At 32.3% G+C, this 19,550-nt stretch overlaps 1 protein-coding gene across 1 annotated transcript in view; it reads right to left on the reverse strand.

Annotated features, from left to right (window-relative positions):
* The window catches only part of LOC129228512 (muscle-specific protein 300 kDa-like), a 143,514-nt gene that overhangs the window by 33,688 nt on the left and 90,276 nt on the right, over positions 1 to 19,550 (reverse strand). The window contains exons 3-4 of the mRNA XM_054863195.1: positions 16,673 to 16,760; positions 13,100 to 13,224 (exon numbers count right to left, since the gene is read on the reverse strand). Coding sequence (XP_054719170.1) covers positions 13,100 to 13,224; positions 16,673 to 16,760 — 213 coding nt within the window. The remainder of the gene's footprint in view (positions 1 to 13,099; positions 13,225 to 16,672; positions 16,761 to 19,550) is intronic.

Raw genomic sequence — 19,550 nt, forward strand, 5'->3', positions numbered from 1 at the left:
AAAAAGCAGAAATGTCAAAATTTTCAGAACATAATTATTTGTTTTACTTTGTATATCTGTTTATGAAACATTATTTAGCACACGCAGCAACTTTTAGTTTATGTATTCATTATTTAGATATTGGTAAATCAATTGTTTTACTTAAACAAGCCATACTTGTTTAATGAAATTATTACGAAGTGTCTGTGAAATCTCAAAATACTTTGGAGTAAATAATGTAAGTCTAAGTGTTTCTTTGGGGAAGGTTATTGTGTACAAAATTCATCAATATCTTAAGAAATTCCTTGAGTTAAGTTGTTAGATTTACATCAATTACCACTCATCTGCTCTCAAAACCAGCCCAAGCAAATCTGTGTACTTTTTCCCCTCTCTCTCTTTTTTTTTTCCTTTTTTTGCTGCTGCTAAAAGTCCTATGGCTTTTAGTTGTCTTTTTTTTTTTTTTTTTTTTGCTCCTATTCCCCACTTTTCAGTTCCAATCGCCGCCTTTGCTCTTATTTGACATGATCACGTTGCATCTGATCCCTTGGAGCTTCACTTTCAAAAATACATAAATTAGTACTATGATTGGCTATGTATTTAAAAACAATCCTCCACTTGGCTACAAACCAAGTATAAGAGCATTTTTTTTTTAAACTAAACGATGACCCTAAGTGAGAGCAAAATCATGCTGTGGTGTGATATGTTTGGGGAACATCAGACGAGATGTTGGCGAAAATGTTTCAGTTTTACGTATCAACCAACATGACCTTTGTAGCCCACTTCAGCACCAATCTGTTTTCCTATTTCTCCTCATATTTCTTAGTAAAATGCTTTATTTATATAAATAAAATTAAAATGCGAAAATAAAAACAATTTTCTCATTCTTTAGATGCAAAATATACTTTTAAAAACATGCCTACATAGAAATAGCAGGCGAGCTCTCTTACATTTCAAAATAATTCAATAAATAGCTCTTTTTTACTTTCTAATGTCTTTTAATTACGTTCTGTGATATTTGAGTTGTATAATTATAGAATATCTTATTAGCATTCTTCTAATTACGTACCTTACAAAAAGAAGCATCTGCGTTTTGATTCTTTGCCAATTCTTCTGCAGCACACATACCATTTTTTAAAGTATCATTTTCTTTTGAAAGTTTACTCTCCAGGAGTTCGATTTCGCCTTCGAGAATGTTGATTCTAGATTCCTAGTTAAGTGAGACATTACACGTGCAGAACAGAGCAAACAAAGCACAAACTAACTGAGCCTTATTCTATGCAAATTGGAATAACTTATCTATTCGCGATTCTAAGGATAATACAAGACAAGAGTGTTTCAATCAAATACGCCCCGATGAGGGGTCATGGGAGGTCACTGTGACATTTTAAAAATCTTCCTATTCGGGCAATTGTGTCTGACGATTCGGCAAAACTGTCATCATCCGCCAAAATTCTAACCATTCGGCGAGATTCAGAGTTCCATTCTGAAAATTTAAAAATTTCTCCTTCCTAAAATTTTAAGTTCAGGGCGCCCCAGGTTTCAATCTTGAAAACTTTTTGTCAGTGAAACTTCAACGTTTAGAATAATTTACACGAAGTTTCATATTGTTTTCAGTTTAGAAAAAAAAAAATAAATGAACTAAAAAAAAAGAGAGATTATGCTAGAATTACACAAGACTATTATACTCGGAACAAAAAAAGCTTTATAATTATTTCACGTAAAAGTGCTAAACTATTTCAAGAGAAAACTTCTTTAGGTGCCTTCTTTTTACAATTATGGATTGGACAAACTTTTTAAGTTTTTGTACCCGCTCGATTTCAACAAATTCTTTTATTGTCATAGTTAAGACTACTAATCCTGCAACAAATTATTTAAATAAATTTTTCTTAGTTAAGTACCTCCGTTGTAAGTATTAAAAAGATCTTTGAGAATGAAAAATTAAGTTTTGACAATTAGCTACTTATACAGGATGTTCCGTTTTAACATGCAAGACCTTTATTTTCGCAACTATAAGTCTTAGATGTATACTTCCAATTGCAAAAATATTCAAAATCAGATGCAGAGTTAAGATAGTGAAAGTTTGAAGCAAAAATAAAAATGAGTCAAAAAATACAAAATTTAACTTTTTATACGGGCTCTAGGTCCCCTCACTAATATTTAGAGAAATAATCTCCATTGAGATCTATTACTGACACAAAAGGCTTGACATTTCTGCGACCAAAACTCAAGGAGATATTTAAGTTCAAAGTTTTAAGGGACCATACAGAAGATGAGATTGGAACTTAACGCCCTCTCAGAAGAATGACAGGTCGTCAAAGTAAGAAAAATAAAGTATTCATTTTCCATTGTTATTCAAAAATAAATGCAAATGTTATGCCGTGATACGCAAAAACACACTACAAAACCTCGAACAATTTGAAAAACCACACTTTATGCGCACAGATAATTTTAAACACTTGTTAACCGCGATATTTTCCCCCAAAAGGTGCTATTGACGACGAATGAAAGGTGGTGTAAGTCACAAAACGTGGCGTTTCATATCTCGGTGAATATTGGTCGTACTAATTTCAAACTTTTTGTGTTGGAATTTTTTTTCAATGGAGATTATTTCCCTAACTATAGGTTGGGGGACCTGGGGCCTGTATAAAAAGTTAAATTTCGTATTTTTTGACTCATTTTTATTTTTACTTCAAACTTTCAATATCTTAACTCTGCATCTGATTTTGAACATTTTTGCAATTGGAAGTACACATCTTGGACTAACGGTTGCCAAAATAAAGGTCTTGCCAGGTTAAAAGGGAACACCCTGTATATGACGAGCCCGATATCATTCCCATCTACAATCCGATGTAAACCATATACTTTAAATTTTTACTCCGGCTTAATATCAGCATATTCTCTTGTAATAGTTAAGACTACTAATCCTGAGATGAACAATTTAAAGAAATTTTTGTTGAAAATTAAGTACCTCCGTTTTAAGTATTATAAAGATGTTTAAGAACGGACAAATAATAACTTTTGATAAATTAGTAACCAGTAAGTGACAAGCCTGACATCTTTACGTACTATAATTCAACATAAAGCATCTATAATCCGATAAGTGCAGAGAATAAGGCTGTAATACATAGCAAAATAATATCATGCAATGCTAACAAACCAAATATTTTGATAGACTTTAAAATAAAAACAAAATTAGAATTACAATATCATGCAAGAAACGAATTCATGCTGCTGTTGAAAATAAATAGAGGAGGGTGGCCCAAAGCGAGTAGGTTAACGAAAGTCGAACTTTGTAGGTGGATGGTGTCAGAATAACGTAATATTATTGATGTTTAAAAAAAAAATCTGGCCTTCGACTAAGCACAAGTTACATACCTTCAGTTTTTTTTAGATATGTATCATTTTTCTTATTTTAAGCTTGGTTACGCCATGCTGCTTCCCTGTGACTGATTGAAACTCAGGGTGTTCGAGTAAACACGACATACGCATACATCGCAGCTCGCACACCATGCGGCGGCATACAAATGCCAACCCACTTTGGGCGACCTACCCGCTTTGAGCCACCCTCCCCTACACTTTCGGTACATAGGCGTTTGGCAATTACTTTACAACATAAATCAAGGAACTGGAAATCACAAAAAAAAAAAAAAAAGTCAGAATTGAAACATATACTAATTGCGAACTCATTATCAGTCACAGAGCAAAAACTTCATTCAAATGTAATTAATTTTTATCGATGTTCTTTAAAAGTATAGGAATCGAAAATAATAAAATGAAAATAGTTGTAACAATTATTATTACTATTGATTCCTGTATTTAATGTGAACTCAATACCAGTGGTATTGAGTTCAAAAGCACTTACTTTACTTACCAAAAGTAAAGCTAAAGAATGAGCAAAAGCTTCATTCTAATATTAACAAATCATGTTCTTTAAAAATAAAAGAATTGAAAAGCACAAAAAACCCCTAATTATTGATTAATGTATTTATAGTGAACTCAATACCTGTGATTGAGCAAAAGCTTCATTCAAATATAAACAATTTCTATCGATGTTCTTGTCTAAAGCAAGAACATATTTTTACCCCACTTTAATTTTTTGAGATTTTAAATAACCAGTTCTCCATTTTCAAGTTTTCCAGCATTTAAAGGATTTGATAAAAAGCATTTTTGAAAAATTTGTGCACTAGTAAATGTGTTTAAAAACGTAAAACACAAAAAATAAAAACGGTTATGCACACATTCAATATGCAAATCAACTTATAAATAAATAAATAAACATACAAAAAAAAAAAAAGTGCAAAACACGTGAGAAACAACATCACGACAGACGTATTTACACACATATAAGAGCAGAATAAAACTTTATTATGCATGCAAGATGTTTAACTTAAAACTAGAATCAAAAGAATCAACATGATGCAACTAGGCAAAATACCCTACCTTAACCGCACAACTTAAACTGATTAAATTAGTATGTGTGCATCAGATGTAAAGTGCTGTTAAATATTGCAGAAATTTACCTTTGTTTCCAAGGTAGCTTCTAAAATTTTGATTCTGTTCTTTTGATTCTGTACAGCGAATGAGAAAAATTGTGAATTTGCATGAATATATTTCAAATTAAGGTACATTTCAAATGAAGTAAACCAATTTTATACTTGAATAGATGATGAATACTCAGTGCTTAATTTCTAAGAAAGACAGGGCGAGAGTTCTGGTCTTCATTGGCCATTCAAATACGTAAGTAGAATACCGTCCTATATGTGAAAATTCTCATAAAATCGGAAAGAATTACGGGAGATCAAATCCCGTAAGCTCCCATGCAGATTACGCCTGGTGCATAACGATAGCAGCTGAACGAAAAAGTGAAACAAAGGACGAATCAAGAGACTATTTTAAAAGACTCAGAACAATTTAATCATACAATTTTGAGTAGGTTGACCAGTTAATTAGATTACGGTAGGCACTAGATTGAGTTCCAACTTTTTTTTAAAACATTAATTAAGGACATTTTAAGGAAAGATAAAGACGTTTTGTAAAAAAATTATCTGCATGAAAAATGTTAATTTATGACTGAAAAAAAAAAAAAATCAGTAAAAATGGAATTAATCAGTGAAATATAAGAATATGCGATTAAACACAGTTAAACATCAACTTAGATGACAATTTGAAGCTATCTTAGTAAACCACAATTTCTTTAAACCGATTTTTTTTTTAACCGGACACTTTTGATAGTTGATGTCTTCCATTTTCGTAAAAATTTCAGGATGTGTTAGTGGTACTATGATAAGAAAAAGTGAAGTTTCTTTTTTTCAAAAAACTGATTTGTTTGTCCTTGAGTAGGGGTCAAAGTTTAGGGTCGTGAGAAAAAAGAGCTAACTATATGATTGCTTTGCTTCAAAAGCAATGAGTGAACCGATCCAAATCTTTTAAATAAGGATACTACTTGATACTAGGTACATTCTTAGTATAAATATTTTGGTGACTCACTCATGGCATTGAGTGCAAAGGTCAATTGAAAATTCAATTTTTTAAACATTTTTTGCCTTGTTTGGGCCCGGATATCTGCTAAAGCCGCGAGTAACCCTCGGAAACAAGAATATAATTAACTACTCACCATAGTATAGTACTAAGAAAATTATACAATAGCTTTCGTTTCTCTTGGCTTCGGTAGTTAAACGGTCTCAATGTCGATGATTTTTTAAAAATGAGCAAGTTTAGAGGTCAATAACTTTGATCGCGACGGGTCAATAACCTTGAGACACAACTGTAGTACTGCAATGTATATTCCGAGTGGTGTAGTTTAAAGTCCAAGTTAGAAACCCATGCCAACTAATAAACTTATTAAATTACGCGGTCTCAAAGTTGATAATTTGAAACAACAAGAATCAAAGTTTTAGGTTAATTACTCTATAACGCCTGAGTCAATAACTTTGAGCAAAAACTAACTATGCTCTACGTGGTGTAATTTTAGACACATGTCAGAAAATCATGAGATTTAATCATAATACTTAATTAAACGGTCCCAAAAATGATGGTTTCAGTATAAAAGAGCGTTTTTTCTCGAGTTTATATGCGTTCTACTCAAAATCTTATAGCTCAAACTCACATAAATATTAGAACGAATCTACAGGCAAATGTACTTTAAGCTCCCTAAATTTCATGCTTCCAGTGCAATTTTCTGTAACCTTGACCACAACATGGCAATTCTTCTCACAAAGCTGATCCGCCATTTTGAAGAACTATATTTTGGAGATCCTAGATCCTTAGGATTCGGATCTCGGAAGCTGAAAATTAGTATCAGGTTAGTTACAAAGACATCTCTACACCTATATAAAATTTCATCCCATTCGGGGATGATCGAGCAGGGACAGTTTTAAAAATCAAGGTCAGTTGACGTGGAATTATTCTGATATAACATTGTGACACCTCACATGCATCTTTGGTTATTTTTGACTTTATAATGATCATAAATCAATGCTATATTTTAGGAAGAGGATTGCAATTGGGTAAGAGATTGAGTTTATAATTACAGTAGAATTTGCATATACACTACTTATTATAAAACTTTTATAAATAAATAAATTTATTAAATTTGGCTCAAAAGTAAAAACATAAATACAAAGTCAAAAAAAAAAAAAAACACACACACACACACACACACACAGGTTTGTTCGACAATAACAAAAGATGCGGGTAAAATGTGCATAATGTTTATATCTGAGTGATTCCATGTCAACTGACCTGATTTTTCAAACTGTACCCGCTCGATCATCCCCGAATGTGATGAAATTTTATAGAGGCGTAGAGATGTGTTTGAAAATATCCTGATGCTAATTTTCAGCTTCCGAGATTCGAACCCTGAGGATCTAGGATCTCCAAAATGGTTGATCAGCTTTGTGAGAAGAATTGCCATGTTGTGCACTGTTAAAACCAGGAGTGCCACAGGGGTAAAGAATTTCACCTTAGGGTGAAAAAACAGTGCCGCGGGGTGAAACGGAGGCTAGGAAGTGTCGTCAAGGTGCTTTTGGTTCCTCAGTGGGTGAACGACGTTAACAAAAATGATTCAATAAGAGAGCGACTCATTGCGCATGCGCTCAGACTAATCGTCCAACGACGATTTCAGTTTGAATGACGAACGAAGGAAGTTGCAACGAAATTTGCTTTCACATTGAATGAAGTACAAAACTGAAAATTTCGTGGATTAATCTTCGAAATATCGCGTAAGTAAAGGCATTTGATCATATTGTAGCACTTAGAGCTTTCGAACATATTTAAAGTATGTTGACAACTGCTTATTGTTCCGTTTACCTTATTTAATGTCTTGCTATTTATATCCTGCAAAACTGTTACCTAAAACTATCTATCAGTACTATCTTGAACAACAACAACATTAAAAATAAAAACGTTTAAATCAGCTGATAATTGAATTGCTAATTCCGGAATAAAAATGCATCGACGTGAGCAGCCAATATACCAATACTATCTACTTCTTCTCAAATGAAATAACTACGTAGTGGAAACGAACAAAGCAGCAAAGGTGGGGGAAAAAAACCGCCTGAAAAGAAATCTTTCTCACTCAGCGTTTGACTCATGAGTTTCACATCGTGTTTTGGTTAACGTATCTTTCTTAGGCGTTATTGCATGAAGCGAATGTAGTTATCTACTCGTTTTTATTTTTAATCTGACGGAAAACTTGACATTGGAAAGAAGGGCTTTTAAATAAGTATTTATCTTGTACGCATAAGGATACTCAAATATCGAATCTTATACTAAGTATTGATATGTTACGCTCGATTAAAATTTTAAACGTTTATGAACGCTTTTGTTTTCCCATGATTCTAATCTAATGTTACCTAATATTTCTGGTTGTTCCGACAAATGATTGATAACTACCTTCCCTATTCATTTTCAGTACGGATCATGCAGTAAAAGTTGTCAACAACATATTCATTACTGAGCAATCCAAGTGTGAATATAAGAAAGTTAGTGCACGAACAGACAAATTAAAGTAATGAACACTTCTAAACTATGTTCGAAAGTTGAAATGTGATCAAATGCCTTTGTATATATAAATCAAAATAAATAAAACACAATTGTATTAAAAAACGCAAACAACACGGGGGGGGGGGAATCTCTCTAGGAAGCAATAAAGGTGCCATTTTTCTCATCTAGAGTACCATCTTTCACCTACGGTGCACGTTGGTTGAAGGGAGCCAGTTTTTCACCCTTGCTAAGGGTGCCATTTCGGCTCTCTATCGGGTGTCGCTGGTGAACAAGCGTTTCACCACTGAAAGGTGCCAAACGCAACCTGTAGTTTTAACAGTGTGGTCAAGGTTACAGAAAATTTTATTACACTGGAAGCATGAAATCATGGGAGCTTAAAGTACATTCGGCTGTTGAATCGTTCTAGTATTTATGTGAGTCTGAGCTCATAACATTTTGAGTAGCACGCATATAACACTTGAAAAAACGCACTTTTATAATAAAATTATCATTTTTGAGATCTTTTAATTAAGTATAAATTAAATCTCATGGTTTTCTGACATGAATATAAAACTACACCACGTAGCATAATTACAGTTCTTGCTCAAAGTTATTGACTGAGGCGTTATAGAGTAATGGACCTAAAACTTTGATTCTTGTTGTTTCAAATTATCAACTTTGAGATCGCGTAATTTAAAAAGTTGATTAGTTGCCATGGGTTTCTAACTTGGACCTTAAACTGCACTACTCGGACTATAACTACAGCCGTATCCCAAAGTTGTTGACCCGTCGCGATCAAAGTTATTGACCTCTAAACTTGGCCATTTTTAAAAAATCATCGATTTTGAGACCTTTTGGCTACTAAAGTCAAGAGAAACGAAAGCTATTTTATATTTTTCTTAGTACAATACTGTGGTGAGTAGTTAATCATATACTTATTTCCGAGGGTTACTCACGGTTTTAGCAGATATCCGGGCCCAAAAAAAGTTTAAAAAATTGCATTTTCAATTGATCTTTGCCCTCAAAGTCATGAGTAAGTCACCAAAATATTTATACTAGAATGTACCTAGTATCAAGTAGTACCCTTATTTAAAAGAATCGGCTCAGTTCACTCATTGCTTTTGAAGCAAAGCAATCATATATTTAGCTCTTTTTTCTCACGACCCTAAACTTTGATTTCCACTCGAGGGCAAACAAGTCAAACTAGAGAGAAAAGAAGCTTCACTTTTTCTTATCACAGTACTAGTAAAATATCCTGAAAGTTTCAGGAAAATTGAAGGTGTCAACTATCAGGCCCCCATTTACTTTGTCCAGCTTTAAAAAAAAATAATAATAACTCTTAAAGCACATATTCAGTCATCCTGGATTTTTTTTTTTTTTTTTCCAATTCATACAATAAGAATTTGATGATTTTTTTTTTTTTTTTGAAACTGTGACTTTTACTTATGCAAAGTACTTAAATAATAGTCAAGCCAAATCATTTTTTTTTATTTTCTTGAACTCTACAAAAAAAAGAATAAAAATTGTTATGGAAACCGAAAATTACTAAAATATCTACGGTAAGAAATTTTTCAAACTACATCGTATAAATGTCGCTATTTTACTTATGTCTTTTAAAGTTGTACACATGGATATACAGTAAAATAACATTGTCAAAGGGTGGCTTATCCACGGCCTTTCACACTTCAAAAAAAAAAAAAAACAAATCGGCGATGGTTGACTGAATGCAGGTAAACGCACACACTTTTCTTCTCATGTGCAAAATGTAACATGTTTTAGCTGTACTTTAAACGTGTGGAGTGTTTAGAGTTCGAAAATATCATGATATTTTCGAAAATATCCGATATTTTGATATGCATCGCATATTTTGATATACATCCGATATTTTCAATTAACACAAAATTAAGTCCTCAAAATGAGGATTTTTTAAATGCATCCTCAAATCACTCTTTGTTTCCATATTTTATAATTACAATATGTAGGTTAAAAAATTAAGGTTCATTTTATTATTTATATCTATTATTTCATTTTTCATTTCGATCAATTTTAATGGAATTAATTTAGCATTAGCTGTTTTGCTCATTTTTCTTCTGTTAGCTACTTTTACAGTTATATGATTCAGAAACAAATAATACACATTTGTTGGTGTACAATCATTCTTTTTTTTTTTCTGAGCAATGTTCTAACAAAATGCAATACTTAACTAGGCACTTTTAATGTGAATTAAAATTGTTACATTGCTAATAATTTTATGAATATGAAATACAAGTAAAAAAGGAATATTATATTACTTGGTTATATTAATGATGTATATATACATCGTCAAAATATAGTTCATAACTTTTTAGATATTTTTAATAATAAATGAACAATATTACTATGATCAATATAATTTTTATATTGAAAATACCGTAGTTGAAAAAATAAATATCGAAAATATCAAAATATATATCGGATATAGATCGTGATATATATCATGATATATATCGACTGATATATATCGGCAAACCCTGGAAGTGTTGTTATGTTCTCTAAGTACTATTTGCTTACACTAGCATCCTTTTACCCTAATTTGCGGGTTATTCGCGAATTCGCTTATCCGCGGTTACAGTGCCACCCAATTCCGCGGATAATCGAGAGATTACTGTATTTAAGTAAACTTGCCGATTTTCTCAAAAGTTTAAACTGAAAATTTTCAAATATGTTCCCGTTCTTGGTCGTTCAAACATATTTGTTCATTTTAGACTGATATTTTGGGACGTATTACAAATGGAATGTATTTACAAAATGTAAACTAGAAATTAAAAAAAAAAAAAAAAATACTGAAAAAAAAAAGTTGCACTTAAACAATTTTCTACTTAAAAAAATTATATTGCTCGATTCTATCCAACGTGTGTTTGACATCCTAACCGCCGAAGAAATGAAATACATCGGAAAAGAAAAATATTAAAAGTTCAATTCAAGATTTTGTATAATTTGACCTAAAATCACTGAAAAAGTTATGCAGCTTAATGGGGACGATAACGCATAGATGGTGTTTTAGCGAAACTAATTACTTTTAAACTGAGGATAAATAGATAACAGCTCCAAAAAGTACAACAAATTCTATCAACCAAATACCTTTAGAATATACATGACACATAAACCTGTGTACACACGGCTTCACTGTGGAAAGACTATCAGTGTAGAAAAACAAACTTTACAAGGAACTCTCTTTTATTTTTAAATAAAGGAACGAGCGACGAATTTGACGTAAATAAAACAACGGTATAAATTAATGTTAGGCTAATACGTTGTTGAAAAACGTTTTTATTTACAAGGACTCAACTTTAGAATGAAAGAATTTTGAAAATATATTGATTTTGCGTGAATATTATTTAGAACAATGTTACCATGAGTGATTCCATCTCAAGTGGATCAATTTTCAAAATCGTATTTAACTGATGAGTGATGAGAATCTCAAAAAACGATAATTGTTTTGGAAGATAATTTTGGACATAAAAGGAACAAGTATGTTTGTAATTAATTTGTGATTTTTTTTCTTTCTTTCTTTCTTTCTTTTCTTTCTTTCTTTCTTTTTTTTTCTTTTGTATTTTTACACTAGAAGTTTCTAAATTTATGTTTAAAAATCGTAATGATGATGATGTTTAAAGAATGAATATATTTTATACTCCTTAGTACAGTTGCAAGAATATCAATTTACTTTTGCCCCATAAATTATTTTGCATTGAATGGTTTTATCTTGTTCATTTTATTTTTTAAAAAACTTAATACCAGTTTTGTATAAAAATATTTTGAGAAGAGCACAAGCAGGGGATATAGCACGACACCTTAAGCCTTATGCGATCATGTTCTTACATACATTTAAAAAAAAAGAAAGAAACATTGCGCACTGATAAATTTTGACTTTTTGAAATCGACTAAATAAAAATTACAGCTTATGACAACCAAATTATTCAAGTAATGACTAATGAGTTTCATGTTTAATCATCAATTTAATAATATTTTCCTTGCTAATTTACTTGAAAATTACTGATTTTTGAACGATAATTTCTTTCAAAAAAAAAAAAAAAAAGTCTAATGAAACATTCCGTTAGTTAGTACATCATTCACTTTACTTTTTCCCTGCAACAGTAAGTGGTATGCATGGGTGACCAAGTACCATTCATTAACTTTTCTAGCTGGCGACCAAATATTTCAGCAACTTTTGAAATTGCAACTAAACCTTTACAATGACAGTTTCGGGACGTCCATGTTATTCCACTATTTCATCTTACAACAGGTCTATTTGACCAGGAAACCATAAGATTGTGTAATGAAGAAAAAAAAAATCAGTAGCAATTGAAAGAAATTAGTAAAATATGTCTTTGGATGCATAAATTATTTTCCCTCGTGTCAACGATGTCGAAAGTTTTATAAAAGTCACCAAATTTAGCGAGTTTTGGTGAGCAATGGAAGATATCTTTCGCAAGTCTTTGAAATTGGCGCTGTTTTTAAAATTTTAACAGATTTTGAGACCTTATATCTCGATAACGACAAATAATTTTGCGTCAAAAATATGTCTCAACACACGTGTTTCAACTTTATTATTACCATATAGGTGTGGTTAAGGCCCCTATGTATACGAGCCGGCGCATCAGCTTTAGATCAGCCTTTTTGGATCGGAGCGCGTGTTTGAGTGGTTGTCTTTTCTGGCGAGTAATCGCCTTTGGTTGGCGAGCGATTATTAGTGGCAAGTAAATTGTTTATTAAATAAAGTATTATTTTCGGCAAATTTGGCGAAACCCGAGACTTTGCTGCGGTAACCCTAGCAGAGCAACAATGAAAAATCCGATCCAAAATGGCTAAACCAAAGCTGATGCGTCGGCCTGTGTGGTTCCCTGGTAAGAGAGCTGCATGCCAGCAACTTTGTTGGCGGTTTTATGGTAGTCTTTAATGCTTTCTTTTGAAACATCTAGGCTTCTTTAAAAAAGACAAAACTAAAGTAAAGCGTTAAGTTACGATGTTGGATGTTGCATTTGTCGTCTAAGCTCAGCTGTCAAGGTGGACTTCGCATGTCACTTTCGAATTTAAACATTGCGATTTCGAGAAAACAAAAAGACAGATAAGTATTGAATACATTAAACTTCAGTCTTACTTTGCTGAGGTCCTTGTCTCTGGATTCTAACATGGACTCCATATGCCTGTAGCGGGCTTCTGTTTCTATCAGTTTGCTTTTCACTCTCTCGACTTCTATCCGCTCCTCCTCCATAATTTTCCCACCTGAAGGATGGAATTTTTCTGTTGAATTACTCTCTCAATTTGAAAACTAAAACTACAGTAGAACTCGCTTACAACGAGCACGAAGGGACTGCGATATTTTTTCCTTATCACCGAGTACTCATAAAATACGGGTTCGTGAAAGAAATCATAAAAACTTGTTTTGCTATATTTTTTTTCTGTGAGGTCATACAACTGTTACATTTTCTTTTCTTTGTATAATGTTGTTGCACGTCCCCGTTGGCCAGCAGTGCTAGACCCGGTCCATGATATCGTACACCCTCAAAAAATCAAACTCCGTCAGAGGATCGTCAGCTAAATTCTGTTTGGAGAGCCCCAGGCAAGCGAGAATGTGTTCAGGTGAAGCCTGCTCAGAAGAACAGTTGGTAGAAATTTCAAAGCTCTTGTATCCCAGAGAAAATTTCATTGTTTTACGGTGGCCACTTTGAAAGCAGGCAAGACTAGTTTGATTCTTGTGTTATGGATTTCAATTGTTTACTCATGGCTCGAAAAAGATAGTCATTTGCAACTCTGACTTTGAAAACTGAATGAAGTTTTCCTGCATATCAAAAGACATCGACTATGTTTAGAGTTACGGTTCAGCTTGAAATTCTTCACTTTTGTCGTTATAGTTGTCACTTTCATTATTGTTTCCATCTGATTTTGCTTAAATTTGAACAACAATATCGTCGGAAGTGATAACACTCTTGTCAATAAATAAATAATGCCTCTGTATTGTCCACCTCTGGCAAGTTGAACTCCGCTGCCCGACCTATAAAACGATTCTATTTGTTGAAATAGGTGTGGTGTGAGGAAAAACGACTTAAGAACTTGCGGATTTAATTTGCAGTGTTATTGCCCAATTGGCGAACAATATAACTCATGTAAGAAGTAGCGAGCGGTACAGGATTTTCTCGCCAAGAAAAGGGTTGCATTGGTAGCCCAACTATGCGGGTAACAACTCCTTTTCTTACTGATTGCTCTCTCTTGAAAGAAATGCACTTTGACTTTGAACTTGCTCAAAGGCGTAGCTCAACTTCTCAGAGGTGGACAGTACTCCACAAGTGAAAGGAAAACGGCCATCATCGCTTGTTCTCATGATTTACCATTCATCTCTAACTTTCAGTTGATTTTCGAATGTTAAAGGAATTTTTCCAAGATTGGATAATATGTGCTGAAAACACGGTTGACAAGTTTCTGCCGAGGTGGTTAAAACCACTGCTTGAAACCGGTTAAAATCAGCATGGCAAAAACCCCTTTAAGCCGGAATGCCAACCAAAACACTATTTAATTACAAAACCATTCTAAATTTAACATTACATTGTTCGCATTCTGCAGTTGTCTCTAAGAGAAGGTGGATTGAAAATTTAAATGGTTTCTCAATTTAATATGCACAAATGAAAAATTTTAGAATATTCTCGAAACAGAACTAGCAGGCACTGCCATCAAGGAACAAGTAAGATTCGTGAAAATTTCCTCGACTCTGTCTTGAACTGGTCCATCATTCAGTAACTGGAATAGTTATAAAAACTTGACAGAAAAATAAGTTTTGGGAAATGCAGTTAATTTGTTTTGCAAAGCTGTGATATTATGTTCAAAATATAGGTTAGTATTCACAAGTAAAATTCTGGCACTTTCTTCTTGAGCACACGATGATTTCAATCTCAACTACTTTAGATAAAGCGTATAAGCTAGCGCATGATAATCAGTAACTGTCTGTTTAAATATGTATAACACTTCTTTTTCCTAAGTGCCTATAAGATTTTCGTCCTTTCTTAGATTAATCAAAATATTACAAACACCTGCAATCAAATAGTTCTCTTTCTGAATTAAATCAAGGGTAATAAGTGGATTTTATATTTTACAATGATGAAATGAAATTATATTTTATAGTTTACTTGAACAAATATCATTTCATAATTACTTGAACAATTAAAGACACTTTTTAGTTTGTGCCAATTTCTGCCTGTTTTTATCGGTTGTAACCAGTTTCTGCTTCCGGCAGGCCAAAAACCAGTTTCTGCCCCTAGTCAACCCTAGCTGAAAGTCAATCGAAATTTAATGAGCCACAAAACATTGCTCGCTTTTATCTGGGGATTTCTCATTAAAAGCAAGTTATGCTCCCATAGTCTTAACATTATTCTAGCCATGTATATTTGATTTCAACATTAAATCCAGGTTATCGCCAAATCAGGGTTCGTTATAAGCGAGTTCGACTGTAATTACATGAATATGAAATAAATTACTTATTACTTTATCAATATTTTAACATCTTCTCCAGATTTTAAAACTTATAAGTTCTATTTTAACATCATTTTTTTCATCAAATTGTAAGATATAGGTTACATAAATGAATTTTGAACAACATATGATGCTGCGAAAACCAAAAATGAGTGATTCTCCAAAAACCTGACATTTTTTCAATCAAATTTTTCAAAAATAAAAATTTTTGAAAAAATCTAAAAAAAATTTATGAAATACACCCTAAACAAGCAACTTTCGCAAGCTATTTGAAGACGTAATTAACCCTAAAAATTCGGCAGAAGTCCCAGCAATATTACCAAAGATTGATTTGTTTGCAACACACATGATTTTTTATTAATTTTGAAACAGCTGTTGGGAGTGAAATATTTGTCACATGTGTGGTCTGAGAGACGGAATAAAAAGTTGACCACGTGGATGACTTTTAGATCGTTTTATTTGTTATTTATTCCTCTCTTTTGACTGTCTCGTTGCCTGCACGATCCGAGCAGGGCCAGACGCAATAGCAATTAGTTTTATCTATCTCATTTTCTCATTAAACCTAGTTTCTTGCCGTGTAGACTTAATTTCTTAAGTAGCTGTCGAAACGATGTGACACTTCGAAGGGGGAGAGGGTTCGGGAAATTAAGACAGTTTGTGAGAGAGGGAGGGTGGGGTAACAAGAGGTGTGACAGCACACATTTTAAAAATCAATATGCGCATTTAAAAAAAAACGAAAACGAAAAACAGAGTGACATAGGACAAGAGGGAAACAAAGTGTGACACTTTGTGATATTGAGGGGAGGGGGTAAAATTTGTTTAAACAAAGTGTGACATCATTTACGGACAATCCCTAATCCCTCATTCCATATGACATGATTATTTTATATTAAATTCTATTTTTTTTATTTATTTATTTATTTATTATTTATTTATTTTTTTATTATTTATTTATTTATTTATTTATTTAATGAAGGAAAAACTTGTAAGAAATAACTTCAGCCCAAACACACAAATTGTCACAACTAGTTAAATGTTTTTTTCAGTTTTGAGTCTTAAAATGAGAAATATGCTGCTCAAAATTTCGCAAATAAAAAATGGCGTTCCATAATAACCCGAAGTTCTTCTACGGCTGAATAGCTCAAAATAGCAGGAATGCAAGAGTTGAATGAGGATAGCGAGAGAGAGAGAGAGAAGAAGCATTCTTTACCTACTCCCTTTATTTCCATCAACTTCTTGATGCTTTCATCACGAGCAGCTAATGTCTGTTTCTGAGTTTCGATTCGCAGCTCCAATTCCTGAAAACGGAAGTACATTCATATCAACACCAGAAACAAGGAACACTGAATGAAAACGAAAGGATTATGAAGAAAGATAAGGGGGATTTTTACTATGCATAATTAGTTATGCTGCCGTGCTAAGCACAGATGGGGTATCTGCAGCAGAGATCAAAATGAGGAGAAATTGACGATTTAAGTTTTACAACTCGTTTCTTTGGTTTGTGATTTAATTAAATGTTCAACTTGCGGTAGTTGTTTCGTAAATAACTTATCTAACCTACGTAAGAGCATATTTTTGCAAAAGTCTTTATTCGGTTCGCCTGTATATTTACAAATAATGGTTGACGAATTTCTCGCCAATTGGCTATGTTCATTCGCTCTCCATTCCACGTCATGGTAATTTCGTAATTTACTCGTCCATCTTATGATAATTTTGCTTCGGAAAATGTTCTTAAAATTGAAATAGAAAAAGAACAAAATCGCTTCGAGGTGCACACCCCCATGCTACAAACTAACTTTGTGCCAAATTTCGTGAAAATCGGCCGAACGGTCTAGGCGCTATGCGCGTCACAGAGATCCAGACATTCAGACATCCAACAGACATCCTCCAGACAGAGAGACTTTGAGCTTTATTATTAGTAAAGATTAATGAATGTAGTCACGACAAATTTCTTTTCAAAATCTTTTCATATACTAGGTTAATTTCACCGTAAGTGATTATTACTATTCATTTTTAGGTAGGGATATCTGCACAGATACGATAAAAATAGCTTAGTAAAACGCACCTAATGTATCATTAAAAAATACTGAAGACATCTGCTTTATTCCAGGGTGCATACACTTAAGGGAGAAAAAAATTCAAGCACTTTTCAAGGCAAAAAAATTTTTTTTCAAGGCAATATCATAAATTTGTACTAAAAATATTGTATGAAGATTTCATGCAATGCAAACATATAAATAATAGGTAATAATATAAAAAAGTAAAGAAAAACAAAATTGCCTTTTCTACAACAAGACTTTGATAAAAAGATCCACTGTGTTGAAAGTTTTTCTGCAAATGTCTGAAAAACTTGGTCATAAAGAGGAGCAGGTCCTACGAGGTTTAATTTTGAAATCTTCACATTCAAAGAAGTATATTTTATAGAATATGCAAGTTAATATATATATATATATATATATATATATATATATATATATATATATATATATATATATATATATATATATATATATATATATATATATATATATATATATATATATATATATATATATAAAAGAACCTTTCCTGAGTGATTTTAATTTTTATCAGAAGAAACCACAATGCCTAAATTCAATGGAATTGCTAGAGGAGGTTTTGATTGATAGTGGTTCAAACACATATAAGGGCGGTTAGGATCAAAAACACAACCCAGATGGTAATTTCGGTTGCACTAAGTTTAACAGTATTAGACTTTTGATAATTATTTATGGGTATCAAAGTATAAATCAATCAATCGATTTCATACAAAATTACCTGTAAGTTTCACTGAGCTAATCGGGGGGGGGGGGGGGAGAGAGAGATAATTTTTTAAACTAAGACCCCTATGACTTAAATATACATTTGTACAGCAACTACTTTTGATACATATAAAATTCATTTCTTATGTTAAAATAATTTATGAAGTTAAAATATTGCATAAATAAGTGCCTGTTGATAACCAGCAACAAGCAAAGGGCCTAACTAGGTTGGTCCTAGTCAATTTATTTGACCCCAATGAATATCAATGACCTTCCTTAAGCTCTCTACCCCTTTGCTGATTACAGCCTCTTCTGGTAAGCTGTTCCAAATGCCCCACAACCCAACAAAAGTAGTAATTTTGAATATTTGAGGTAAAGGAGGGAAATTGGAAGTAGGGAGATGAAAGCATAACAAACTCTACTGGATTTCCAGTAAATAACCAAAACACAATCACCCATGTTATATACCTTAATTATTTTAGCAGACATAAAAAAATGATGTACTTATAAATTCAACTTTACAAAATTGTATAGCTCAACTTTATCATTAAAATACAAACTTTAAGTCAAAATGTTAAGTGCTCAATCGCTTAAATTAAAATTTTTTTCAAAAAATCTGTAATAACCAAGAATTAGCTAATGATAAAATTAAAATTAAAATTGCAAAATTAAGTAAGTATATATGTAATTAAACAAAACAAAAGTAATTAACTTTTTAGTTATTAAAAATAATATAAACAAGCTAATCTTATGTAGCATGTGCCAGAATAATTTCTAATTGCCAAAAAATATAAAAATATTTACAAGATGCAAAAGGGTTGAAACCTCAAACAAGAGAAGCAAATTGTCACGAATTAAGTTCAATGCTGGCATGTTTCCCATAAAATAAATTCATTAATTTTTTACTAAAATTAAACATAAAATACATCATAAAATTAAACATAATCTAAGGTAGCATGTATGAAAATAAAGTCTGATTAGCCAAAATATTTAAATATTTGGAAGATGCAAAAAGATTCAAATTTCAAACACGAGAAGCAATTTTCCGCGAAGTCTGAGTAAGTTCAACGTTGGCATGTTTTCCATAAAATAAATTTATTAATATTTTACTAAAATTAAACATAAAATATGTTAATCTGAGGTAGAATATGCGAAAATAACAATCGATTAGCCAAAATATTTAAACATTTGCAGGATGTAAAAAGATTGAAATTTCAAAAAACAGAGAAATTTTTCGCGAAATTCGGGAAAGTTCAATGTTGTTATGGTTTACAAAATAATTCCTTTTTTAGACATGGAAATTAAACA

The sequence above is a fragment of the Uloborus diversus genome, chromosome 1, assembly GCF_026930045.1.
Source record: "Uloborus diversus isolate 005 chromosome 1, Udiv.v.3.1, whole genome shotgun sequence".
Lineage (NCBI taxonomy): Eukaryota > Metazoa > Arthropoda > Arachnida > Araneae > Uloboridae > Uloborus > Uloborus diversus.